A 27,505-nucleotide genomic window follows, 5' to 3' on the forward strand; every position below is an offset into this window, starting at 1 on the left:
AGCTGTGAGGAAGCTGAAGGAATAGTAATTAAATGAATTCAATTTTTTTTGCTTGGATTAATTAAAATATATCTAAACAATATTGTATCTACCCAAACTAAAAATATTTTTAGAAAAATTGCATTTTTGACCCAATTTTTCGATTTTTGAGCCCCATGAGGAGGCTGAAAACAGTTTGTTACGTATCTCAAATTTTATCATGAGTTTTTTCTCACTCATTGGCACCATTTCCCCACTACCCCGAGAAAATTTAAAAAAAAGTTCAAAAACGAGTCACCCAAAATGTTACTTTGTTTACGTTGTTACGTTGTTAACGTTGTTACCCTACTCTACAACCCTGATGCTATAGCCTGGTTTTTGCTAGCGATGCTTTTATTGTGGAGTTTTAATTAATTTTTAATTTTTTTCTGTTTTAATGTGGTGATAAGCAAGCAGGCTGTATTTTATTACTAAAACAAGACTATCAATGCTTCGGAGGAAGATCAGCCAATAACCGCCTTGTAATCTTACAGCAATGTAACTTCTGTTGTGAATTGAATGCCTGACGTGCAAGACTGTAATTTCGCTGTCACCTTGCAGATGTAACTACCTTACATTTGTGCCATAACATAACCACATAGTCCATACATCGTCCGAATCACAAACCTACATACTATGTACAATACATATTGACAGTTTGGTTACTTAGTGTGAAATAGGATTACAAGCCTTTGGTCAACCGCTTTAACAGTTGTAAAGTAATCCAGAAGGCAAACGTCATCATGTACGCTTACGTCACTGCACGTTTCAGCCTCGAGTCATCAACAAAGATTCAATCTTCGCTTTTATTTGGGAAAACACTACGATTCTATTAGGTTTTGCATCCAGTTCGATATCGATTTATCAAGTCTGCTTCTTCAACCACACTCCTCTTCTATACGCCGTTGGCTACATCATGGACGCATGGTAACAGATCATCGATACCTTTATGTTAGCTGACATCACACTACCCAGAGAGCAAAATCCGTCATTGTTACATTGATTTAACGTCTGCAAACGTTGAATCAATGTAAAAATAACGAGTTCTGTTGTTTTGGCCAAGAAACCATGGCATTTCCCCATAAAGGAAGAGATTCTGTTGCTGCTTGTTGCAAATGCGCTACCGCCTTTGAAATAATTCAAATTTTATTTTTTAAACCAAAGTTGAAACTGAGGAATTGCAATTTCGGGCGTGAATTGATTGCAATTTCGGGCGTGAATTGATTGCAATTTCGGGCGTGAATTGGGTAGCAGAAGCTTTATCCAACTTGATTGTATTTTAACCAGTATTGTCCAAAGCTTTCTGGGCATGGTAATCGTTTCACTCTTCTTGAGCCCACATTATACGTTCAACAATTTTGGCTTCAAATTTCAGCTTTAGTTTTGATATTACAATGTGGGGTGAGGGGGGTACTTTGTACTTCTTGGGTACCCGTACTTTGGACATTTCTGACATAAACACATGATTAAATTGATCCGGCACCACGCATGTTGAGACATGCATTTAGTGCAATATGAAACTATCAAAAAGATTCAAGCGTGGTGGGCCAGCTCAATGTTCAACTGGTTAGGGTCGTGTCAGCTGAATCTAAGAAACCTGAGTTCCACTTTAAGTCAAATTATACGAAAAGCTTCAAACATGATAAAGGCTGTGTTCTTGTGTGAAGCAGTGATGAGTTGAAGCAATAATGTTTCGCATTGTAAATATGTTGCTGCGGCAAATGTTGCAGGGTGACAAAACTTAAATCAATTTTGGTTAATACTTTGTGTACAAGGAAATATTGTTTTATTTTTTTGAAACGTTCTGTATAAAATTATTAAACGACTGTACTGATTCTTGCAGGTTCATCTTAGATATGGTCTTCAGCTATCACGTGAGCTTCATCGATCAGTTTAGTACAAACGTGGAAAGCCTTAAGGTCATCCGCCTTCATTATGCAAAGTCGTCAGATCTCTTCCTCTTTGATGCTATCGCAAACGCTCCTTTTGAGTTTCTCGCACTTTTTCCTTCTAACCTCAGACTTCGCCTCTCCCTGATGTGCTTTTCAAGGCTCAACCGTATGTTGCGCATGTACAGATTGGTTTGCATTTTCGGCACTTGGGAAAGAGATATCAGAAACAAGTAAGTCGATTGCTAAATATCAGGTCTTATGAATTCAAGTTACTGATATATTGTAGACTCCTGTGCTGTAGAGTCGGAGTTGGGCATGTTCGGAATAGGAGTCGTTAAAAAAAGCCGACTCCGGCTGGATGCAAAACGATGAACAATAAAAATTTTGTTTGCAATTTTTTTTTAAATAGCCTACTGTTTCTTGTTCTCCGTTTTGCGCTCTAAAACTTTACAGAAAACACATGTGTTTTTTCTTGTCAGTTTTTTTTGTGAAAGTCGCCGTTTCAATTTCAATCACAAGTTAAGTGAAATATTTTAAAAATATGAAAATAGACAAAAATTAAAGAAAAATCTGGCCACACTAAAGTCGGAGTCGCCCAGTGATAAACCGAGGGGTCAGAGTGGTAGCCTATAATTTTCGCACGACTGCGCAGCCTTGGTGGACCTATTACACTTGATTTTTTTATATAACTTTACCAAACTTTACTTCAATATTTCGTCACAAGTCTTGTTTAGGCTTTCACTGCTTTTTGTCTTTTGTGGAATCTAGCCTTTTATGATACTATTTTATTCGTGCTGTTTATAATCGTACCGTACTCTACTCGCAACAGACGAAATAAAAATTTTCTCTCTTTTGTATAGTAGGCTGTGTTTTGATAGTTAAACACGTAGAAGTTTGTTTGCAATAACTCAGTTTGAAAGCCAAAGGTTAGGTTATGTGTTAGAGTGCATTATCTTTAGCAACACTCAAACTTAAACTTTTATATATCCTTTCAGATGTGCTGAGGTATAAAGAGCGTTGCTAAGTAGCCTATCTTCAACAGAGAATTGATGCTTTTGTGTCAACAGTTGAAACGAACGTACCAGTAGGAGGGAGTTTAATCGTTTTTTTTTGTTTTTTTTAATTCAACTTTAGCCTTGATTTTAGGATACCGCAGTACATTCTAAAACACTTGGTAAACAAAATTTAAAATTTCCGTCCAAAACCCCCCCCCCCCCCACCATGAAAATTGCTTTTCGCATAAAATTGCCTTGTATTGTATTGACGTCAATTTTTGTTCATGACATTCAAAGTTCAAACATTGTTTGCTACTGTACTAAAACATGTTAAAAATGTTGCAAGACAACTGTAAACAGTTTTCTGATCTTGGCTTCATCGTAAAACACGGTAAAGTGATCATTTTAATTTGTGCGCATGACTATATGCACATGCGTAAAAGCTAGGGACAGTAGAATATAAGCTAGGGACTTCTGCCATCCCTAGTAAAAGCGTGACATACATTCAAACAGTTTGTGTGAAACTAGTTATATTTAAGTCGCCGTAAATTGACCAAAACCTATCTCCAAAAACTATTAAAAAAATAAAGTTGCATTTATTAGCTTGTTTTGTTATGATAACTGATAAAACGTCTTTGGCTGCCTTCTGCAAAAAGTTACTTTGCATTTTCAATTTAGGCTTCCATTCTGAGATTCTGTGCTAAACCCTGTCATCTTGTTGTCTAATCTATCTTCTGGTTTCAGTTTAATCACGGAGATCGACTTACCCTCGCTGTAATTACCAATTGAGAACCTCAGCCTGACAATTGCTGCTCAAGATGCTTCAACAGCAATATTGAGTGTAAAGTTGTTGTAGGCCTAGTGGTCAATGAATGAACTTTAGAGGTGGTTGTAGAGAAACCTCCATCAAAAGGACACTAAGACAATGCGCCAACACTGTGAAGTGAACTTTCAGAAGGTCTTTCCTTAAATCCCCTCACAATTTACTCCAGGCAACATTAATGAATGAACTGTTTTTCTTGAAACCTACCATATTCCCCAGATTGTTTTTGTCCCACAAACCAAAAATGGAAAACTTTGGGTCCACGCGTTTGGTTAACCTGTAGTGTACAGTAGGCTGTAGCTATGGAAGACCTGCCAGCTTGACCCAATATCCATAGCCCAGCCCGCGATGGCTATTGACTAGCTTGACCCTATATCCATACATGAACATTTGACTTGTTTTATAATTACAAGAAGGCGATTGCCATCACTAACTCTTCTAGCAACAGTTACAACCATAACTAATTTGAATACGTTAGGCCTACTGATCTACATTGGACCTTGTCACTTTTTACAGTGTCTAAAAGTAATTTTTGTTACAACATATAGCATGGTAAAATGAATGTAGGTTTTTAAAAACCTAAAAAAGAATCCGACGTTTGTTGTGGGGAATTATTCTTCGTCCGAAAGTAGGCTATTTCTATTCTGGGAGAATATGCTAGGCCTATTATAAACAATAAAATGTTACCTTCAGAGACTTTGACCTGGAGTAGATTTTACATATATTTGCACGCAAATAATACAGAAATATTCATGCTCTTCACTTCACGAAAACAAAAAAATACGTCCATACAATACAAGGCAACTTAACGCGAAAAGTAATTGTCAGGGTAGTGGGAAGCGGTAGTTTGGGCAAAAATTTCAAAAAAAAATTATACCAGAGGTCTCAGAATATACTATTTTATCCTAAAATCTGGGCTAAAGTTGAAATTAAAATTAAACCCCCTCCCTCCTAGAAACAGAATGAGATCAGTGTCCCATGCATTTGGTGTTGCGTTATGAGCCTGTAGCTCATTTGTCAGTGGTAGTTGTAGTGTAGCCTATAGACCAGGGGTCACCAACTGGCGGCCTGTGGGCAGCATGCGGCCCGCGGAAGTTATCAGCGTACAAGTATAACCAAAAATACTTTTCTTGAGGAGTTAAAGAGCATGAAGGCAAAAAATACTTTCCAGAAAGCATATTTTCGCTTTGTATACGATTCCACCGGCCGACCAATCAGATTGTAGTTCTAGGTGGGGGTCGCTTAATGTTATTCCAATGCGATGTCCAGTCACACTGTCCCAGTGGTTGATTAAAACGCGTACAAAGTGGAACTATGATGCTTCCGGGCAGTTGAAAAACATGGACGAAACTCCTTGTAGCGTCATAATCATTTTGATTTTTTTGGAAATCTCGGGCACAGGTAGAGTGGGTGTTGTTGAGTTGAATAGTTAGGCTACTGTTGCGCAGGCCCGCAGTAAAATGTTGCAGTCTAACAGTAGGAAGAGTAAATTACCTGAAGAACGCAGAAGTTTTAATAAAAGTTGGACGAATGATTATTTTTTTTCTTCTAACAAAAGTAAAGCAACCTGTCTAATATGCAATGAAGCAATCACACAGAAGGTGTAGACTACAACGTACACGGCCTTACGAAAGTTGCCATTATGAGTTCAAGTTGCTAAGCGGAGAAGTACGTAATCAATTGGTCACTATTGTGACAACATTTCCTTGTTTACTGAAACTGTCAATTGCAAGACATCTTTTGTGAAGCAAAGTGACAACACCACTCTTGCTTGACGATGAATATTCCTATGAAACCGCTCGCCTCGCTATAAGTGCGCAAAACAAGTGGCCTCGTTTATTAGGCATTGTTAAAGAAGTCAAAAGTGTTGTTAAGGGAGCTTGGCCTGGCAGTAGCGTTGTTCGACTAATTTTGTTGTTGCTGCGGTATTCTAAGATAAATATTAACAGCATGTAACGCTGGATACTGGGTACGAAATGCGTTCTTTTCTAGCATAAGAGTCAACGTACCTAAAATTTTATTAGTGCGGCCCGCCACAGCTCTCATTAGTGCCAAAGTGGCCCACATGCAAAAAAAGTTGATGACCCCTGCTATAGACAAACCGTTTTCGTGTTCCTATAGCATGTTGGTAAGGAAGCAGTAAAGAGTAACAGCTGTAGGTCTATATGCGGTTGCCCTGATAACTCAGTGGTCAAGATGAAGCAGCGCAGTCTCTATGCTCGAGGTAAGCGCTTGTGCAACGCGTTTGTGGACCGTTCTCCATTTAGCGGCACCAAGCGGATGGAATAGCTCACATACAGCAACACTTCAACAAGCGGATACTTTATTCTGTCAGACCGGTGACGGCCCTGCGTCAGTGGTTCACGGCCTCTACAAGTGAGCGGAACTGGAAGAACTAAACTCTCAAAGAAGCTCTCTGAGTCTGAGAATATAGATCCCCACAATGAAATTAACACAATATGTGTTCCACTTGCAGCGTACTCATAGTCCGTTTGTATCAATCCTTGCTATTTGTTGCGTTTTCAATCAACCTTCTCAGCAGCGTATGGTACGGACTAGCTTGTCCTTATGGATCATGCCAAGATGAAACTTGGATAGGCAAAGGAGGAACGAGTAAGTTTTGCAAGCGATTCAAAACAAACAATATGGTTTCGCAATCACAGTCAGGGCTGTTTTCTATTATCAGATATTTGTAAAATTGGAACTAGAATATTTCAAAGTAGAGCAAATTTGAAAAAAAAATAATGCCATATTCGGATTCACCACCCTAAAGCCGTTGAAACTTCTGAGGCACCAGAAACTTTTTTTGTCTTGAACACGCCGTAACGTGCTTTGTTGCTTAGCTTACAGTACAGTAGCGGCACTATCAGCATAACTGCTCTCGCATTTAATTGTAATATTTCCTTGTGTTGAGCAGATTATATCAACAATCAAATTTACGGATTCCAACTCATTCCTTTGGTTGACTGTTTATACTGGGCAGTCGCCACTATGACGTCCACTGGGTATGGTGACATTAAACCTCTGACTGGAACTGAAATGCTCTACGCTTGCTTTGTGATGATTGTTGGGAAGGTGATGATCGGCTACGTGCTTGGCATGGCAGCTGCTACTTTAGCAAATGACGAAAGATTGAGGGTCTGGTACAAGCAAAACGTATCGGTGAGCACCGTTGATTGCTTAATTAATACTGCAATCTACCGTTATAGAACAGACGTTGGGCTATATATCCCACATAGCTAACTAGCTATGGCATTGGCGGATCCAGGGAGGCGATTGAGACAATCTCCCCCCTTAAAACAATGAAAAGTAACATTATTTACTATGTATTTGCAAGGTCGAATTATTTCAGACCTACTCATCATTGCGTTTTGTTGAAATCGTCCTTCCTGGATCTGCCCGTAAGCTATTGGTTATCTGTTATTTTGGACATAATAAGAGTAAGATAAAACAGTGCCTACAGATTTGACCAGGTATGCTCAGTCTTGACGCTTGAGCAGCGCTCTTCAATCTTTTTGTCATTACGAAAATCATGATGTACTTTCGCGTTTGCCACGGAACCTTCACTGATAAAAAATCATATTAGTCTAAAATAATAACGTTTTTCTTAATAGCATAGCAATGAACAAGTGACGCAACAATTGTCAACGTTTCTTTTTCTGCTGTTAGCTGCACTCAATCTCTTGTATAACTTGGAGTGTGAATGCGTCACTGCGAGTGGTGGTCCATTAATTTAGAATGACGCATCAATATACTGAGACAAGAAATCATTTTTCCTAAAAAACTGGGAACCCTTTAAACTCACAAACCCCACTACATGTTCCGCGGAACCCCTATAGAAGAGCACTGCTCTTGAGTGATAAAATGAAATCATGACAATGCACAAAATTAACTGATTTGTGATGGTTTGAACAGATGAGATTAGTGTGAACTACTCAGTACTCATGGGAAAATAACATAATAATCTATATTGGTCTATAATGTTCCTACACGAGTCCAATTTGCTTCTGCCAACTGGGTGTTAAAGTGTAAAACATATCTCTGAAAGGCCTCTTGTCCTGTAGGCTACACTTGTTTGTTTGATTGAATCTTTATTCTCGGACTGGGGAAGCTTCTTTGAGAGCTTATTCCTGGCAGTTTCCCATACTTGTAGAGGCTTTGAACCACTGACGCAGCTGACCGGTTATCGAGATTGACAGAATGAAGTTTCCGATTGTTGAAGTGCTTGTGCTGGGAAATTATTCCACCCATTACATGCTGCTGAATGGAGAGCAGTCCTTAGAATGCGTTGCTTAAGCACACACCCCGAGAGTCGAACCAGTGCCGCTTGATCTTGAAGCTTCTTCACGAAGTCACGCGTTCACACAAGTTCACAAATTCTGATAGGCAAGCTACCATCAATCATCACTGTCATGACAAAATAACTTGATTTTTACACCTCTTGTAATACACGCAGGCTGTGAAGCGTTGCATGAAAGACCACAAGTTTAACAGCGAGTTGTATTACCACGTTGTTCATTATTACGAGTACATGTGGATGAAGAACCAAGGCGTTGATGTCATGACTTTGTTTCCCGATCTTTCGTTCAGGTGTATGTTTGCAACGAAAAAATATTCTTAAATTTGTATGACCCATGCATTGAAGTTTCGAACCAAAATCTGAACGTTAAAAGGAAATGCTCTTTTTAATGCATGTTCGACTAGGCCCTCTAGGGCTTGTAAATCATGGGAATGCGAAACTGCATCCGCTTTTGGCTTATACGCTACATACGTTTTTGAACTTCTTCTTATCACGCTAATTCAATGTGTGCATTGTGATATCGTAAGTGACAAGGTCATGCGACACGTATAGCAGCCTGCAAAGTTCATTTCACCTGGAGCAGGTCGGATGATGTAACTTGCCTAGAAGTGGGGCATGATTGGACGCATTAATTGGACGTTTTATTGAAAAAATTGGAAAGTGTGGAAGTCCTTGCCGTGGCAAAAAAATCAGTCTCTCATTAGTTGTTGCACTATGAAAATCCCAAGTGTTTGTGTAGGCCATGTGTTGAGTTTGACTGTGGGAAGTCTTTTAGCAACTGTACAGTAGGCTACTTTTTTTGCGGTTTTTGTTTCAATTGTAATTTTTATTATACAAAGTAGGCTAAGAATTGTGGTTTCTTTCTCTTTTTGTCCAAACCATGTAGGCTACAGTGAAGTGTCTTTTGATTACCTTTGACTTGAGCTGGCTTTTATAACAGGTTGTCACTGCCCAATTTTGAATCGATATTGGTGTAAGAGGCATAATTGGACACAGTTTTTGGAGTAAGCTTACAATTGAAGTGGCTCTGATTGGACAGTAACACACTTATATATGGTAGTGGTGGCGTGGTCAAACCGTAGGAATAGTTCTTTTGATATTTCATGGTAGTCCTATAAAATCTCATTCAAACGCTATAATAGCAAACTCATTTCGGAGGGGACAAAATAAAATTTTAGGAGGGTGAGGTCGATTGCTTTTCCAGACCACCTTCCCCCCGTGGCTACGTCCCTTATTCTACTGCTATTCACAAGTAAATACTATTTGTTACAGTCATTGTCTATTCCTTGATGACTTTTGTGTTGGTTTAAAGTTTCAATTGTGCCCTATTACCGGGGCACAGTTGGACACAAACAATACTATTTTCAATTAACTATGGCATTTTGTATGCATCACTGAAGTGTTGTTTAACTGTCTCAGTGTGGTACTTTGTTGTAAAAAAGTTGAACTTTGTTGGACTTTTAATAAAGACGGGGTTTCTGTTATAGTATTTTTGTCCAGTTGTGCCCCACCACTCTCCCCCTAGTGAGTGAGTGCATTTAACTGCAAAATAAACCTCAACTCTCACCTTTCTAAAAAAAAATTGATAAGATCTACACTTTTTTCAATTTCAGTTTACAAGCTGATATCTTCAGTCAAATTTGCGGGGACATGGTTCATAGCATGGAATTGTTTGCAGGCTGCCCAGAGAACTTCATCCGTCATCTTTGCATGGTGATGGTGCCCACAGCCTACATGCCCGGCGATTACATATGCTTTCAGGTTAGCACAATATACGGCATAATATAAAGTTTTCTTGTTTTTTTTGTTTTTTTTTTGGCATCACCAAGCTTATCCAAGTGCTTATGATTAAATGTCGTTTTCCTTGAAGGTTAATCCAAAGACTGAATTTCTTGCTTTCCCGTTCACCTGATTTGAATCTTCAACCTGATCCCTAAAAACGAAAAGACGATGCCTTACAGGTTATCTCAAATTTCGGCAGCCATTAGGAAGTGTGTGGTAGCCTACCTCAACTCATATTACACTCACACGGAACAGTCGACCAAAGATAGGCAATAGAGTGGAAAGAGCAGAAACCTTTTCTAAATCCACTGCTTTTGGAGTGATTTTAAACGTTGTCTTGAACTCTCCTCAAAAATGTAGACGACATTGTCTTTGTTTCTCAATTACCCAGATTTTAAAATTGTGTCCCAAATTGGAACCATTAGTTGTAGCCTATCTTTGGCAACACGCTTGATCGCTAGCGTGATGGGCATGAAGATTTGCTTCCATGCCTATCCGTCCACGTCATCTAAAGGTTTAGATTCTAAACCTTTAACCACTATGTGTAGACTAAGCCAGGATAAGACAAAAATACCTGATTCTACTGTGTATGTTAAGGTTACAAAATATCCAACGACAGGGATTTGTTAAATTTAGGCCTCTGGCGAGAAGTTAGATTAGTATGGTGGGCCTAACCCGCTGCTATATTCTTTTCGCTCACACTTTTCGATCGAGTGTAATATGCCCCAAAAATAAATTTGATGTAGGCTATCAATCTGCTATTTGGATCCAGGTACTAAACCAGGAAAGACAAATTGCATGATAAATAGTACACAAGTAAGCTACTGGTCCGGAATTAACTGGTGATGGTAAATTTATATTTAGAAAGAAGACAATGGCAAACTCAGGCCAAAAAGTTGGTAATACCCATGCTACTGATATCATCTTCACCATCTGCTATTGGCTATTTTTTGATGTAGATTATATCCTGCTTCAGTGGAGATGATAAATTTTGATGCGTTTTACTAGGGAGATGTGCGCTCGGAGACTTTCGTTATTCACCGTGGAGTGGCTGAGGCCATACAGAATCAAGAAAAGGGCAAAGCTTCCTCTGTTCGATTGGTCAACAAAGGAGAGGTCTTCTTGTGTGAAAACGTTTTGTGCAAGGTATGGCCGAAAAAAATCAAAGCATCCATAAAATAGCATATATTTTTATTTTCCATAAACACCGTAACAATATTAATTAATTCTTCTTTAAACAGGCAATTGTTTATTAGCGACTGGTCATTCTTCTGTACATTTTTTTAAGGCCAATTAGTAGGGTGTTTCATTTTTTCCACACTTACGAAATTAAAAACGTTCGGGTTTGCGTATGATGGGATTTTGGACACTGATTTGAAAAATGTAATTTTTATTCCATTATGACGTCATTTAGATGTGGCACCGCGTGGTCGAAACTCATGTGGGGCTAAAAATAGCAGATTTCACGTAACTCGATAACGGAACATGGTAGAAAGACCAAATTGGTGTCAAAATGCGCAGAAGGGCCGCTTTCCTATACCTTCTTGAGACTTCATTGCCGTATCTTCCCCGCAAAGCGAATTATATCGAAAAAACGATATTTTGCATGCACAAGGTGTTGCTATAAGTTCAATTTTTTTCCGTCAATAGAGCTGTTGCTGCACATTTACCTTGCATTACTGTTACAAAGCTAAGGAAAAATAATGAAACTTGAGAGTGAGACCCATTTGGCTGACTTGGAAAGTTCAACTAATTAGTAATTGGTTTCACATTTTCTAAAATTAGTTGAATTTTGCAGCCAAGTCTCCGTTTAAGATGCAGTTGCCATTTCGTTTTACAAGCAGAATTTTTCTCACAACATAAGGTTTTTCGTTTAAACTTTATCCTTATTGGAAGTTTTACAACGTTTGATTAATGTTAAATTCGATTAGCTACAGTGGGATAGTAGCCTAGCCTACGATGTAATGCAGACTAGCACAATGTGTCACTAACCTCTATAATGGTATAGGCTATACTTACAGAGCAAGCAAGTTAGAAAAGAAGCAGTTGAAAATTAAATTAATGCATTTGCTGAAAAGTGCTGTAGATTTAAAGGATTCAGGTTGCTATTTTTTTTATTTCCACCAGAACCGCATCCTGTGCTCCCTGAAAGCGCGGACTTACGTCGATGTCTTCACCATGACGATGAGTGGACTGCAACGCGTCATGAACTTCCATCCAGCATCACAGGATATTGTTCTCTCAAACGCTCGAAGACTTTATCCTCATCTCAACCTATGAAGCGACGAGTAGGTCCTTGAACGTTTTGCTGACCTGATTTTGTCCAGGTCTACTCCCAAGACGAACCAGTCGGTTTCTTTACCAAGCAGCACAGTGTGGTCATGGACAGCAGTGTCCTCATTTGCTGTAAGGTTGTCTTCAGTACTTTATCATTTCCAAACACTCCAAGTGAAAGCAATCTTATCCTATAGTCCTCTAAGTTTGCCTATATTTTTTGTTTAGCCGATTCAAAAGAATTCATTAAACATCTTGGATTGTGTGATTTATCTAACCATGATTAATGCACTCATTGATCAGATGATGCTATCCGGTATCCATAGTGAATCCTAAGATGTCTGCTTTTACTTTCAATTCCGTTTTCAACGCATAGGGCCTAAGACTAAATGTTATGTAGGCCTTCGGTAGGTGTGTTTATTGTTGAAATTAAGTGATCAGATTACTCTTTTTTCAGATAAAGTTATCAGATTACTCTTTTTTTAACTTCCCGAGACACTCGTATGCTTTTGAATGTAGGCTATACAGAAAAAAGTTGGAGTTACACAATTGTTTAGTTTTTGTTGCCATTGTGGCTATTATGTTGGGTTTTATTTATTTGCAAATAAAATTGCATAACTTTTCATTGAATGCACCACCAGCACAGAATTCCTATTCCAGTCTTATACACTAACGCATGTCATAATGGCTCTTCCGCCAAACCTTCACTTCTTAGACTTGGGATAGTGAGACACTGAGGCTAGTGAGAAAGTAGGCTATTGATCTTGATGTTCTCTGCAAGAGAAGGCCAATGCTACAAACGCGGTAATTCTATGAGGCATGTCTTTGAACAAACGTTCCAACAAAAACGTTTTTGAATTTTCTTATAAAATATTGTTGTGTAACGACTCTAAAGCAGCGACAACCAGCAGGATAGAATCTATCGGATAACTCTTTTCGTAGTACTCTGACTAAACGTCCTTGAAGCTTGAAGAGGTTTAAGCTGGTCGGTCATTGTGGACCTCGGGTCGATCAACAGCAGCAAGTTTTCTATGGTTTCTTGGAACGATATGGCGCAGGAATCGCAATGACAAATCAACAGTACGAAGCTGGGTTCAAACTCTTGTGTAAATTTATTTAGGCTGAACTTGGACACATACAACTACTGCTGTATGAATGACAAAGGGGTTGGAATTACAGATAACGTCCCAAACCCGTGCAGTGCGAGCAATTGAGGACCAAGCAAAATGAATCTGATATACGCATCCAGCGTCTTTCAAAGCTTGCAATGCTAGACAGATTGATTAGACACCATTTCTTTAACAGTTTTATTACCGTGACACTTTCTCATGTAAGTGCACAGTGACTCGAATTAATCTACGCTTTTGCTCAATAGGTAGACCTATATACAACAACAATTTCACATATTAATAACTTTTATTGCAACAACAGATTAAAAATTCTTGAACAATTGAACATCTTACACGTAACAAAGGGCCTACAAACAAAATTTTAGGCCTACACGCCTTTCATCGTGCATTTAGACTACAATGTACAGTAGTACACTGTTTCAACCATATAACACTGCATAACGTATAGGTTTTGAAACACTCCGCATTTACACGGTTTTAGCGTTATAAAACAACAAGATACTAAACAATTTTCCTTACGTAAAATTCCGCACAGACGTCGTATTGAGAAACGAATTTGAGGAAGTGTTTCACGGCCATTTTGGGCCGCATCATATCATCACCATATTATAGCCAAGGAAACAATGCATCGTAACGAAATCCTGGTTACATAGAACACAAAACCAAATCTTTTCACAAACGTGGATGTAATTGATATCAGCTATTCTTTAGCTTGGTAAAATCAAACACATTAGTGAAAGCCTATGAAATAATCCATGTGATAAAAGTATTGACAAAAAGAGAATAATCAAAAACCTATTTTAATGAGACTTTATCGAATAATAAAAATATCTTCAGGCCCGTATAATAACACTTGTAACAAAGATTCAAAACAAACTTATAAACGAGCCTTTAGTTTTCTTTAAAGATGTAGGCTACTATTGGTATAAAAATGGATCGTTTGTAATAACGATATAAAGAACAATCGCAATTGATACGTGTAGCACCGTACTGCATATATATATCAGTAAAACAATCATAGTTTAATCAAAACTAAACACTACTCTTGTGCTGTTCTAATTCAACATACCTATATGTTGATAATGTCAGATAGTTTATTAAAAGTAATTCACTTTATAAAGTTATACTGTACATGATTTTCCTGCAACATATCGCTGTAGTACATATATAGCCTAGCCCTAGAGTTTGGCACTTCGGCCTGAGAGAATTTTTCGTACCAGCTGTTTTGTCAGCACCAATAATACGAATTACAAACAGGCATCGATTATATTGAGGCAAAGGAAATTAATTGCAGCAGTAAAGACAAAATCGTTGCATTCTTCAAAGTTTCTGAAGAGACAGAGCTACAATGGAAAATTACACAAGAAGCTTTGCGTGAAACTAGAGCTTGGATTGGTTGCGTTTCAGCAATGGACGAAGATACTTATGATAGCTGGGATGAACCTGCAAATAGGTAAGGTAGAGGTTTAGTAATCACAGACGTGACAATTTCCTACAATCGTTCACTTTCAGAGAAATATGGGCGTATGAGAAAGCAGACAAGGCAGTGAATTACAATGCACTACCGGTACCAAATCTTTCACCCTCTATCAACACTAGTCTCGGTTTTGAGGCCAGTCCGTGCCTTACTGTTGAACAGTGTCATAAGGAAATCAGACCAATCATAAATTTACTATATTAACACAAAGCATGACATTACTCATCATCATAACTGTCATGGTCAATGTTGATTTTAAGTTCCGTAAGCGGGTATTTCCGCCTTGGTGACATTAACCAGAACTTTTATATTAAAAATATAAGCATTAGCAACATGGACCTAATACAAAGCCCAAAGAATAGAAACTAAATTCATGCTTTTGTTTGGCAAACTCTTGTCAGTTAAGTTTATTATTTGGGCTATGCATCTTGCACTCAATTGAACCAATCATTCCAACCAACTTTCTCCTCAGACTTACATCTGTTTTATTCAACTTGGAGTTCTGCGCCCATTTGAATAAGTTTTCATAAACATTTCCGTCGCTTCGTCCTAAAACGCTCTGAAGATTCTCATCTCTGAAGCACAAAAGTATGACAGTAAACAGGTAAAAAAAGGTAAAGGGGGTCCCATACTTGATTCAAGTGTCGGGTATGAGAAGGTTCTCGTTGTACTAAGCCTTCGGCACTGAGGAGAATAGGGTGGCCAGTTCCTTTCTCTCGGCCGCCTTTACTTCAGCAATTACGCCACCCAATTTATTACACCCTGGGTAGAGGTGAGCGGTGTTTTTCAACAACCAGCTGAAGCCGGGAGTCGAACGAGGTTTGCATAATTGGAAAGCCAACGCCTTATCCGTTGCGCCATCCCACCACTTTAAAACACCAATTAAAACGAAAGAAGCACTTTCTTTATACCTGTATTGTATCCCTATTCCATGACATCTCTCGTCAGTTTGGGAAAATGTTGCAGAACAAGAATATTTGCGAAACTACGAGGAACCTATAGTTCGCTGATTACTTAGCCGTGGTGTTCACATCACACTCAATAAATACGAAATAAAATTGAATAATTATCTACAAATCTAATCTCGTCATTTGTTAAGTTGCAACGAACCTGAAGCAAAACGCATCAACAAGAGCGACGGCGTTGACCCGAATAACAGGAAGCAAATCAACAACATGTTGACGGACCAGCTTCACTTCTTCACCGCCCAGTATATCATCCTGCGAAGTCAAACAATTAAAACCAACCTCAACAAAACTGTTCAAACAAAACAATGCAATAATAAGCAATTATGATAAACACAAGATTTCATCACAACTAATCAATGTCAGACGTCCCCTTCAGCATTTTTATGCCACTTACTTCAAGGAATTCTCCACTAGATTTGTCAATTCCATCCAAAGCATACAAAATACCGAGCTCGTTCAAGACTTTCCGTAGAGAAGCCGATATGCTCAATCTCTTTAGACTATCGTTCATGTTTTTGACTATGAAATAGTGACTGTGTGCCTGTAGTCAAAAACAATTCCCTTTTTGTGAATTTTACTTACAGTGAATAACTGAATAACCCATACACTGATTGAATACAGTGCACTGCATAGCCAACCAGCCATTGTGTTGGGCTTGACATAGACCAAGTATGCCTTTCGTCGGCTTTAAAGTTGGAAACCCTAAAGTCAGATGAAAACTTGCAGCTCCGAGCTTTGTGCGACCTTCTGCTCGCAATTTAAAAGTTTTGTACCACCAATCAACTCTGAAATTTGAAAGCTTTTCTATGTTTGTGTCAGTGACTAATACTTCTTGCATGATGGGTGACAAGACAATTTATTTTCAAAACAAGCAATCTAACGTTCAAAATTATTTCTTTAGAAAAAAACTTGATTTATGAAAATTTTCTTCAAATACAGTCTAAAAAAAAATCACTAGATCTCGCTCATGATGCCATACAGTGTTGCCAGATGCAATTAATAAGCAAACGTACTGAAATGTTGAACCAATTTGTACAGTGAAGGTAAAAGAACTGAAGGAATGCAAAAATGTTTAAAATATTTTTGCTCATAAACAAAGTCAACTGTATCTTACACTGGCCGCATTAACAAGGAAGACAGCGGCTGAGTTGATGGCGCTGACGAGATCTTTTCCTTCCTTCATTGCAGCGTCCACCTTCGAAGAAGCAAAGTGCACAACGCTGTGGAAGATTATCAAGAATAAGTCGTCATTGCCATTGCAGACGCAAATAAGTTTTATAGAACTAAAACATTAAAACCAAGCAAACAAGACGAAATTGGTAAAACAATTCACAACAAAAATTAAAAGTAATTAAGAACAAGTTGGTAGACTTTACTCTGAGAATATGGTCCGAGACTACAACTATAAAAAACAGATATTAAAACCAAAAAACAATGGTGAAAAGACAGGATGCAGTGTCTGTGTACAAGTTTCCATGAGTGAAGAAGCACTTCAAGATTTGAATCCAGTTTCATAAATCATGTTTTGTGCTTACGTGATTGACCTTGCAATTTAATTTCTGTAATCGCTTAGGTTGGGATATGATTCGCATACTTGTAAGCTCGCTGCATATAAAGATCTTCTAGAAAGTCCAAATTCATCAAGTCTCTGCTTCGTTTGTAGAGGTCTTGCTTAACAGCCAAGTAAGCTACGGAATCGTGGAAGGTTTTGTTCGACTTCACGTTGCGAATGCACTTTATGAGGTATCTACACACAGATCATAAGCAAACGGTAATCATGGGTATTAATAAGTTACAATAAAACTTTTTTACAGAAAGTTGCAAAATCTATAAAAAAAATGTAATTGGGAAGACATTATTGACATGCTTGAAGATGATCAAGGAGACTAGCTTCCCAGTTTTCCTCTCTGTTCAATGCGATGGAAATACATTAAGTTAAACTCAACCACCAGGCATAAGACAGGCTAAATTAAGCTATAAATTTAACAATACACCGAGTTTCATAAACGACGCAAGATAAGAGCAAGCTCTTCTAATGACTTCAGCCTGACACTATCACGGTATCCTTACGCATTGCAGGTATTTATAAAAAAAAAAATAAACAAACATGCAAATGCAGTGAGCTCACACGTCCTTTGCACGATGCTGTAAAACTAATCGCCGTCACTATATGGCCAAGCGTGATACGCAAACATGTAAATGAAGTCTAACTAACTGTTATATCAAAACCTTGCGCTTTGAAGCATCAACACCGTGTTTTCCCCTTCATATGTACATGCTGGTGTAAAGGTAGTGTAAAGCTTCGGGAAACCACTAGCCATAGAATATCCGTGGCCACCGCACGACATCCTCAAAACTTCCAGTCCGGCATTGGCAACCCAAGTGGTGAACGCTTTGAGACCAGAGGACAACGCGTGAAGCTGCAACGCAAAAAAATTTACTTATTCAAAATCTGGTTACGAGTTTGCAAGTTCTATCACCACCGTAATGTCGGTATCAGGTCAAATGCTTTAATTCGCTGTCAGTTCAGCATTTTTCACAAGCTAAAAACTTTTGGTTTGTAAAGTGTGTAGTCTATGAAAAGTAAAACGCATAAAATTATCTATTATTATGAACACAGCTGCCACAAAAGCATCACATCATACAAAAACAGATTACAAAATCGATTTCTTAACAAATTATGCTAAAATATTGGATTGTAGTGTAAATGCCAACATTCGATGAATGCAAATTAGCAGTACTATGCGAAACCGCATGACTTTGTTACCTCTTGTAAGCGAGTAAAGTCTCCTTTGGACACCTGCTCGGTAACAACATTGTAAGTGTCGGTCATGGCAGCTTGGACGAAGTTAAAGGCATACGCAGTGGCGAGGAGTGGGAAAAGCTTGTGTTGTTGTGTGGGGTAGCTTAAAACTTGAGGTTCTGGCTCCCTAAGACAAGTCAACAGGTACTTGCGTTAATGTAAAAATCAGTCCAGCCTTTCTATTCTACCAAAACACTTTGTTTCGTTCATCGAAGATTACATTGAGATAAGTACACGCAGCAGTAGACAGAAAATAACCAGACATCACGCATCCAACCTCATATAGAAAGCGTTTTTAAAAATTCAGATTGCTCGTTAAAGATTAAAAGAAATCTGACTCTCCCCTCAACTACCAAGCGTTGATGGATAAAAAATTTAAAGATGGTGCTTTGTTTGCGCACAATAACCATCATATAACATGCATGCAGTTGCATATTCTATAACTTATATGTGTCTACAAAGCAAGTAAATACAAACCCTGGTCGCATTTCGCTCTGTCTTCGCACGGCGCTGTACCGTATAGCAATGGTGGCCCCCATTGCCAGCGTTGTGGCACTTCCTCGCACAATACCTGCACGAACCAATGTCATGGTGCCATACAGCAACGTTGATGAAGGTGGGTGGGAGTACGTGCCATCGGGTGACACCTATGTCACATACAGCGAAATAAGTAAGGTCCCAGACTGCAAATCAACCGTTTTTTACGTTGATTCAACGTTTGCAGACGTAAAAAAAAAAACGGTTGATTTGTTGTCTGGGGTGGTGAATGGCGTTAGACAGAAACGATGTAAAAAGTCAACTGTCAGTGACTGGGCTGAATGTGGCCATGACAAGGAAAGATGTACTTACAAAATGGTTAGACACAACACTTTATAACGTTAAATTAAAATTATTTTACGACGAGTTAGTTCATTTAAACTTTCCACTAGACTTCCAGTTCAATAGCAGTTGGGAAGCTACGGATGCCAATTATTGTTAATGAAGGATAGCACAGCAGCAATTGAGGTTTAGAACGATAAGTTTTAACAAGCTTATAACGCGTAAGTCCATTACAATGATAAAGAATCAGAAAGCCGGACCATGTAGGTACAATGCAATTTGAAGCGTGTGCTTGTAGCAAAATACTCTTGTTTCCCAGTGAGAGTTACTCTAACCGAACAGCAGTGTGTTGGCGTCTTTGAAAGCACCATATTGAACGCTATTTAGTATTTATCGACGTATAATTATGAAATTGCACGGGTAAAACCATTACGGGCACCGGCCTCGATAAGCTTACATTAAGCTAGATCATTCAATTATTTAGTCTTAGGAGTTTGTACTTTTGGTTTTAATTTCCAGTAAGTCGGGATTCCTACTGAGTTATATATGTCTTCAAAAGACTATTCGTATTTTATCCTATAGGCTTATGTCTGGTCGTTAAATGAAGTGTCAAGTGTGGTGGCACTGACTGGCAGAAGAAAAAACTCCAGTTTTCAATTAAATTTTCAGATCAGACTTGATTCGGATCTAAAATGTTCGGCCAGTTTGGAAGTTAGTGTTTAGTATATAGCGACGGTTACCTGTGAATACTTCATGAGCATGTTCTCTCTGGGTATTCTGACATTGTTCAACTTCAAAAAACCGTTGTCGTTAGCTCCATACCCAAACTTTGGTCCAATATCTCCAACAGTTATTCCTAAATATTCAGAAAATAGCAAATCGACTCATCAAAAAATATCGCTACTGGGTGTCTCAGCGCCGTCTTACTGCAGTTAGGCCGATTGTAAAGTTACATCACAAAAAACGAACACTAGCAACAAATTTCACTGTCATAAAATACTGATAACATAAGGTCAATTATTATGTTAATTTGTATGTAATGATGTATGACAAAATCAAATATATAACATATACCAAAAATAAACTCCACATGTCAATGGGCATATTAGGCAATACCTGGTAGAGGGGTGTGGTCATCCAAGCTGCGCAGCTGCAATACAAATGGATGGATTCCATGGCATTTTCCAAGAGTATAAAGTTGAGCCAAAACAATGGCGTGTGTTGATGTTTTTCCCACTGCAGGTAATTGTAGAACATGTAATTGTTGCTACTCTATCTTGCACTGTAGCATCGCAGACTTACGCCATAAAGGCAAAAATTCAATTCCTATGCGCGAGTAGCTCAAAAACGAATCGAACTAACTTCGATTGAGATTGATAAGAGAAAAACATACAACAACTGACATCTAAGTAGATGCATTGAAAATTTGAAGAAATGAATAAAAGAAATAGGTATACGGTGATAACAAATTTTATCTACCTGTGTATCTAACAATGTATTTGTGCACAGTATATTTCATATTTCACAATGACATTCTACATTCTCAAAAGTGGTGCGTACAGCAGTGCAGCAGTTAACAGAAAGTAAATTATTAACTAAGAAAAAATATCTCACATGCTCCGGGCCACCATTTAGTTGAAGTTACAGTTGGTGAATTGAGGATGAACTCTTGTGTGGCTGGGTCATAGGTTGATGTCGTCTCCAATCCTCGTAGAAACGTTCCTTCAACAAGCACAATATTATATATTCAAACGCCACCTAAGCTTGAAGCAGATTACGCATCAACATGGGTTATCTGTTTTATCAAAGCACAAAGTACCATGATAGTTATTGTTTACAAATCAGCACAAACACAATGCCTATCAGATTGCCAGTGCTACAAGATCACTGAATGATCTGGCAGAAGAAATCATGTTTTCTTCGGGTTAGTGCTCTTCCACATGATGGCTGAAAAAAAATAATAATCTAACTTCTTCGTAGCTCATAAACATAGACGATAGTTCCCCGTTAGACTGCACAGCATGACTCGGTTGAGCAGTCATTGGTTTAAAATTGAGAAAAAGGTGATGTATAAATGAAGCAAGCCACAAAACATTATCAATTATGAATGTTGCGTTGCTGTGGCTAATAGAGACGTGATCTTTGCAAGTTGTTTAATAAACTGATTCCACATTCCTAAAAACTATTGCTTCATTTCAAAAATATATACATTACATATAAAAAAGAGGACTAACTAATAACATGAGAAACGATATGATTGATTGCTTGAATCTTTATGCTCGGACTGGGAAAGTTTCTTGCACAGCTTAATTCTGGCAGTTTCGCATACTTGTAGAAGCTTTGAACCACTGACGCAGGCCCGCTCGCAATTTTTTTCCCACGAACTTTCTGTCTCATTTCCATATTTCTGTAAGTGTAGCCATTAGCCTACTGGTTACCGCGCAGAGCGCGTAAGTGTTTTTACCGATTTATTTTTTTCGCGCAGTTTTCAAAGTCAGTCAGTCAGTCAATTTTCGCCCTCCAGGCCCAAATTTAAACATTAAACTTGAAAAAACGTAGCCTGGAGACACACCTAGTCAAGTCAAGTTTTAAAAAGTTGAGAAAAGAAATTGATTCTGGTAACTCTAGAAGTAAGATTTTCCGAATTGATTGAGAATTAACCCTAACCCTACTTTTTTTTGAAAAGCTTTTGTGCAAGGCAAAAATTAATTTAAAGAAAAAAAATGACTTCGATGGGCGTCGAACCGTTGTCCACAATATGAAACCATTGAACCAAACACGTCAACGAAGAATGTTTGCATTCACACGGTATTAATACAAACTCTATGCGAAGTAACAGAAAGTTCGTGGGAAAAAAAATTCGCGGCCCGCTCACCGAAATTAACAAAACGGAGTTTCCGATTGTTGAAGTGTTGTTGCCGGGGAATTATTCCATCCATTAGGTGCCGCTGAATGGAGAATAGTCCTTAACATGCGTTGCTCAAGTGAGAGTCGAACCGACGCCGCTTGATCTTGAAGGTTCTTCGTTTCAGAAGTCACGCGCTAACCAATTGAGCTATCGGGGCGGATAATATATAACTTGCAGCCTTGAGCTCTGCTGAGTCATTTTGGTTAATCATTTAACGTTGTGACAACTCAATGTTTGCTTCAACACGTTATAGTTGGAGGTCAGCAGAAACCTACTGACCTGAAGACTAGAAACATGAACTTCACCCGAAACATCAAAACAAATATTAGATTCTTCGAGTTGTGAACCATTGTGTGCAAAGTTGAATTCATGAGATGAAAATGGCAAAATGCCATGACGTCGTAACTGAGTGGCAAGTCAATAACGCTATGAACTCATTTATGTTGAACAATGAACATACATACTATAGTAAACATGGCATAAAGGCTAAACCAGTGGTTCTAGCTAGAGCGTTGTAGCATCGTTACCTCTCAAAAGAACCTGATGGATTTTAATCACCTATTTTCCTAAGAAAACAACACAAAAACAACGTCATAATTTATAATTAAACACACGTTAAAATATGATTGATGGGAAAGCTAATATTGCCCTTTTTCAATAAAGTGTCGAATCTAGGCAAAGTCAAAGATAGACAGCATCTCAAATCATGACTAATCCCAAGACTGTTTCGATAAATTTCGTTTTTAAGGATTCATTGTAGTAGTAGTTTTATATGGCATTTTCACACGGGAAACCGGTTGTCTTTTATCCAGTTTTTAAATATATTTCTGCATTGGTAAACTGTGTTGAAACCACCGGTTAGCGCAGTTTATGGACAGTCATACAATGAGTGTATATTATTACCGAAAATCATAATATTTTGCCGTAATGAGCTGCAGAAAATTGCATAAAAACAACTTCAACCTGATGCCTAGCTGGAAAGGATCGAATATTGAATCACGGCAGCACACTTTGTATAGCACAGCGCTTCACTATATACAGTATATGAATTATTGTCCAGAAATTATATTGCCATTTCATTCTACACTTGACAACACAACAGCATCCGATCGGAGGGCAGTGGTTTGATCGTAACAGGTTCGACATATGTTTGTAATAATGGATTAATGCATAGATTGTGAATTCACGTGGGGTAATGAGGTTGTTACTTATTAACAGACAGGATGGACCTCAGGTCAGGTGTCCGCTTAAAAAGGTTTTATCACCTTTGTCTCAGGGAAGGCTTATTTCCAAGACCCTGTTAGTATATTATCAAATAATGGCAGAGTGACTCCAGTAGAAAAAACATTAGCAATACAGCAGTATCGAATAACAGTTGCCACACAAACAACTATGAGGAAAACACTAATCTAATAAAGCAAGAGTTCGATTAAGAGCTATCGGCTATGGTGGTATGTCCAAAGATACGATATGTCTTACCGTGCCCCATTTCTGTTTGAGCATAGGTGCCAATAATTTCATGATTGAGCGCTGGAATCATCCATTTTTGTTTTTGTTCTTCTGTGGCTTGCCCTTTCAGTGTTGGTACAAACATTCCGTAATTTAAATCGAACAGTACATTGACTGGAGCAACACGCCTGTTGGCAAAAATTACTGGCTTATAAAGCAATTAGCCTACGTTAGATTTGACCAATACTGCTTGCTTTCAAGTTAAGTTGCAACGTTTTCAAAGGGAACTTGAATATTTACAAGTAGTCTGCACAATCAACCAAAAATCACGCATTTTTTTTTAGCACGTCTTTTAGGAGCAGACAGTTAGGCGCCTGCACAATAGGTGCGCGGCTTCGCGCACTGTGGCGTTAGAATATTTAAGTGCGGCGCACAGTAGCGCCCGGTCAGGAGGTCATTTAGGTGCTATTCTCAGAAAAATGTATTTCCTTTGGTGCTTGATGGTAATACTGCAGATTATATCAGCTTGGCAGGTAGGGCAACGGTTTTCACACAATACGTTATATTGAACAGAAAAATGCAGTTTTGTTAATGCGCGATTGCGCGTGTCCGGCTTTAGCATTAATAGATCAAAAACATTTTTCGCTAAATTTCATTTCAGTTTATTTTTCTTTGTCGGAATGCAAAAGAAACGATATAATATTGTGAAATAAAATGCAAAATTCTCTAAATAAACAAAAGGCGTTGTTGGATTTTCAAAAAATCTCCGAAAAGGGCTTTCTACGAAAAAGGCTCTCTCCGAATAGGGAACTCTCCGAATCGGATTCGCCGAAACGGGCCATTCCGTGAAAGAAAGGTACGTAACATTCGTAACAACTTAGAAAATTTTTGGAAAATTAAAAATTTTGTAAGGGAATATGAAATATTTCTGTTTCATTCAATAACATAGGTACCACACAAATGTACAGTTGTACACTTCAGCATAGTACATAACGTGAATGTCCACTATGTGACTAGTTTTTGGTAACAAACTTTTCCAAAAGGCAATGTCAATCAATTTTGAATAATTTGCATGACAAAGTGTAACTTTATTTAAATAGTAGAAAAGGTTACTGACTATGCCTTTTTCATAACAACACTGTTTTAACTATATATTCTGGCATAGGTACAAATTAAATATATATATTGCATAAAATAAATCGCCATGTTTGAGTGAGATATCATCAGCTTAAACCAAAAAACATAACCAACCGACTGAATTCCACCATATCTTTATCACTTTTCACTACATTTCCAAGTTCAGGTCGTTTCATAATACTAAGAGCACTTTTTCTTAAGTTTTCCTCATACTCTTCTTCTCGTGATAAGAAAGCAACTGGTTTAGATGCAAACTCTGGATCATTAAAAGCAGCATCCTCTAAAATAAAAATATTGTTATATATTGTATAATATATATTAACAACAGTCACTGCAAGTTTATTAAGCTATAAAACCAGTGTGGGATATTAACAATAAAACAGCAGTAAATTTGTTTTTCAAATTCAAGAGAGTTTCCAGCAGAGACAGGTTTCACACAATAGGCAATATGATACAGTAAAAAAAATGTTAGTTTGCGTTCAAGTAAACTTGTTTGAAGAATTGGATAAGTAATTTCTAATAGCTCACTATTCAAATATATTTTACGTCAATTAAAACTGACTCTGTGGCTTGATAGATGTACTTTCCACGTCTGAGTCAGAATCTGCTAAGCAATTTCTATTAGATAGCCTAGCCCTAGTTGATTATTCAAATTTATGTTAAGTTAGTAAAACTGGCTTTGTGGCTTGGTATACACTTTAGTGCATTCGAGTGTAAACACAGGTTTGAACTATAGCAACCTATATACCCTGGCCTTGCCAACATGTAAATCTATAATAATGCTTGGAGGCTGATCAAATTTTGATTTTGAGCTCCAGGTTCAATGGACTCTATATCTTGCGAGATTGAGCTTCGGTTTTAGCAGCATGGCTGCTGTTTATTTTGCAAGTGTAGACTGTAGATTGCTGTTGCGGCGGGTTCTGAAAGTTAATACCAAATCAATACTACCACAGCAAGCCCGCAGTATCAGGCTAAAGCAGGTTGTATGGATTACTATACTTGTGAAATATCTCTTTAAAATGATAGAATTTTGAGAAACCAAGTAAAATTATGAGCACCAAACCTTAAATAACTACAAAACTTTTAGTTTCACTTTTAAAAAAATAACAAATCTTTCAAGGTTATCAGTGTATACATTAAAGTCAATTGGGGGAGGAAGAGGGACGACACCCTCTCAAGTCTGAGAAAGAGGAGGGCAAGATATGTCAGGCCCCCATGGTTTTTTGTTAATTACTTAAAAAAGCACGATGACAAGTCGGATTGTGCTTTTGTAACTTTGGCTTGTCCATTTAACGTTGAACCAACAGACCAATTTAATCCTAAACAAAAGACGTTTGCTGCACAATGTATTTAACCAAGTCCCACATAAGCATGCCAGGGTTTTTTCTATATGTCCAGGGGCATTCAGTCAACGTTACACAGCTACAGTCAAAATAATCAATAATCGGCAACTTTTTTAAATTGCTTTCAGAATTACGTGGTAGGGAATTCCCCCTCTCCACGCTTGGAACTAGCTTACAACAGTAAAAAAATCAACGCCTATGTTGCTACAGTAGAAGCCCTTCAGAATTCTAGCACAAGTGGCAAAACCTACTCCAATATTTGCATGGTAACAATAGCACAAAATGAAAAGTAGTCTAAAATCACACAAAATATACCGTACTCAAGCATGTTTGTCATCTAGCTACTACTTAGAATAGCAGCTTACGTTAGTGCTGCAGTCAAATTTGAAGCTTGCATGTTGACATGGCCAGTGTTGTATATGGGTTGTCAATTGTCATGGTTTGAACCAAAAAGTAAAGACCTAATAAAAGTTGCACTAAAAGTTGTTCCAGCTCAACACACAACATTCGGCTGCATAGCAGAGTGGAAAGAGCGCTGGAACGGCAATCGACAGAGTGCTGGTTCGACACCGCTCAACAGCATGCGGCTTTGTCTTTGGCAGGACATTTAAAGGCATGCCTGAAGGTGGACATGAAGGTTGGTTTCCTTGCCTTTCGATCCATTTAAACTAAATCTTCAACTACTAGAAGCCTGGATACGACAAACAAAACACAACATCATTGAGGGAATGAGTTTAAGAACTGCATTTCGCTGTTTCTCTGCACATTTGCAATGAAACTGTTTGTCTAATAAAGAGCTGAAAGCAAGGCATATCTGCAATGGATATAAGTAATGCCACATAACAACACATCACCTACTACTGTCAAACTAAATACAGAGTATAATAATAATAACAATATTTATATAGCGCCACATCCACAGTCAAACTATGCTCCTGGGCGCTGTACATGACAATGGTGATAATTAATAGGGTACATTCAGTCATAATGTTCATTGAAATAGAACGTTTTCAAACGAGCTTGTTCTACAGTACACTTGTTTCACAAGTAACAATCACGCTGCTAAAAGCGAACTCAATCAATTGAAATTCATGATGTTTGCGTTTGCAAATTGAAAAAAAAGCTAAAAAACAGGGCATAGTTGCACAGACTTCATCAGCATAAGACTTATAAAAGGGCCATGTTACAGCTAATAGTATGAGCATTGAGCAATTCACAAGCTAAATGACTTACCAAGTTTACGCTTTTTAGCAAGTCCATCTGGTCCTCCATAAATAACACAAGCTAGTTCTTCAACATCAATTGTTGCTCTATTTCTTTCTTTTTGCAGATCAGGGTTGATATGGGGCTTTGGTGCAGTCATTTTTCTTAGACAAGTTAACTTATT

The 27,505-nt window shown here is 38.1% G+C and overlaps 2 protein-coding genes across 2 annotated transcripts in view; one reads left to right on the forward strand and one right to left on the reverse strand.

Moving 5' to 3' along the window:
* The window catches only part of LOC145769477 (uncharacterized), a 52,314-nt gene extending 39,605 nt beyond the window's left edge, over positions 1 to 12,709 (forward strand). Inside the window, exons 28-35 of the mRNA XM_082581124.1 lie at positions 791 to 945; positions 1,862 to 2,140; positions 6,205 to 6,341; positions 6,646 to 6,890; positions 8,185 to 8,318; positions 9,642 to 9,789; positions 10,819 to 10,956; positions 11,938 to 12,709. Of these exons, the coding sequence (XP_082437250.1) occupies positions 791 to 945; positions 1,862 to 2,140; positions 6,205 to 6,341; positions 6,646 to 6,890; positions 8,185 to 8,318; positions 9,642 to 9,789; positions 10,819 to 10,956; positions 11,938 to 12,090 (1,389 nt within the window). The 3' untranslated portion in view covers positions 12,091 to 12,709. The remainder of the gene's footprint in view (positions 1 to 790; positions 946 to 1,861; positions 2,141 to 6,204; positions 6,342 to 6,645; positions 6,891 to 8,184; positions 8,319 to 9,641; positions 9,790 to 10,818; positions 10,957 to 11,937) is intronic.
* Positions 12,710 to 13,455: 746 nt separating this feature from the next.
* On the reverse strand, positions 13,456 to 27,505 carry LOC145769705 (peroxisomal acyl-coenzyme A oxidase 1-like). Its single transcript, XM_082581383.1, has 15 exons — positions 27,352 to 27,505; positions 24,890 to 25,055; positions 23,669 to 23,826; positions 20,896 to 21,003; positions 20,398 to 20,517; positions 20,022 to 20,137; positions 18,940 to 19,109; positions 18,427 to 18,589; positions 17,889 to 18,079; positions 17,254 to 17,406; positions 16,774 to 16,879; positions 16,054 to 16,200; positions 15,802 to 15,911; positions 15,170 to 15,266; positions 13,456 to 14,657 (listed from the first exon to the last, which is right to left on the reverse strand). Exons 1-15 carry the CDS (start codon positions 27,479 to 27,481, stop codon positions 14,595 to 14,597), a joined length of 1,998 nt encoding a protein of 665 aa, XP_082437509.1. The 5' UTR covers positions 27,482 to 27,505; the 3' UTR covers positions 13,456 to 14,594.

This window comes from Aplidium turbinatum, chromosome 4 (genome assembly GCF_918807975.1).
Source record: "Aplidium turbinatum chromosome 4, kaAplTurb1.1, whole genome shotgun sequence".
In the NCBI taxonomy this organism is placed as follows: Eukaryota; Metazoa; Chordata; class Ascidiacea; order Aplousobranchia; family Polyclinidae; genus Aplidium; species Aplidium turbinatum.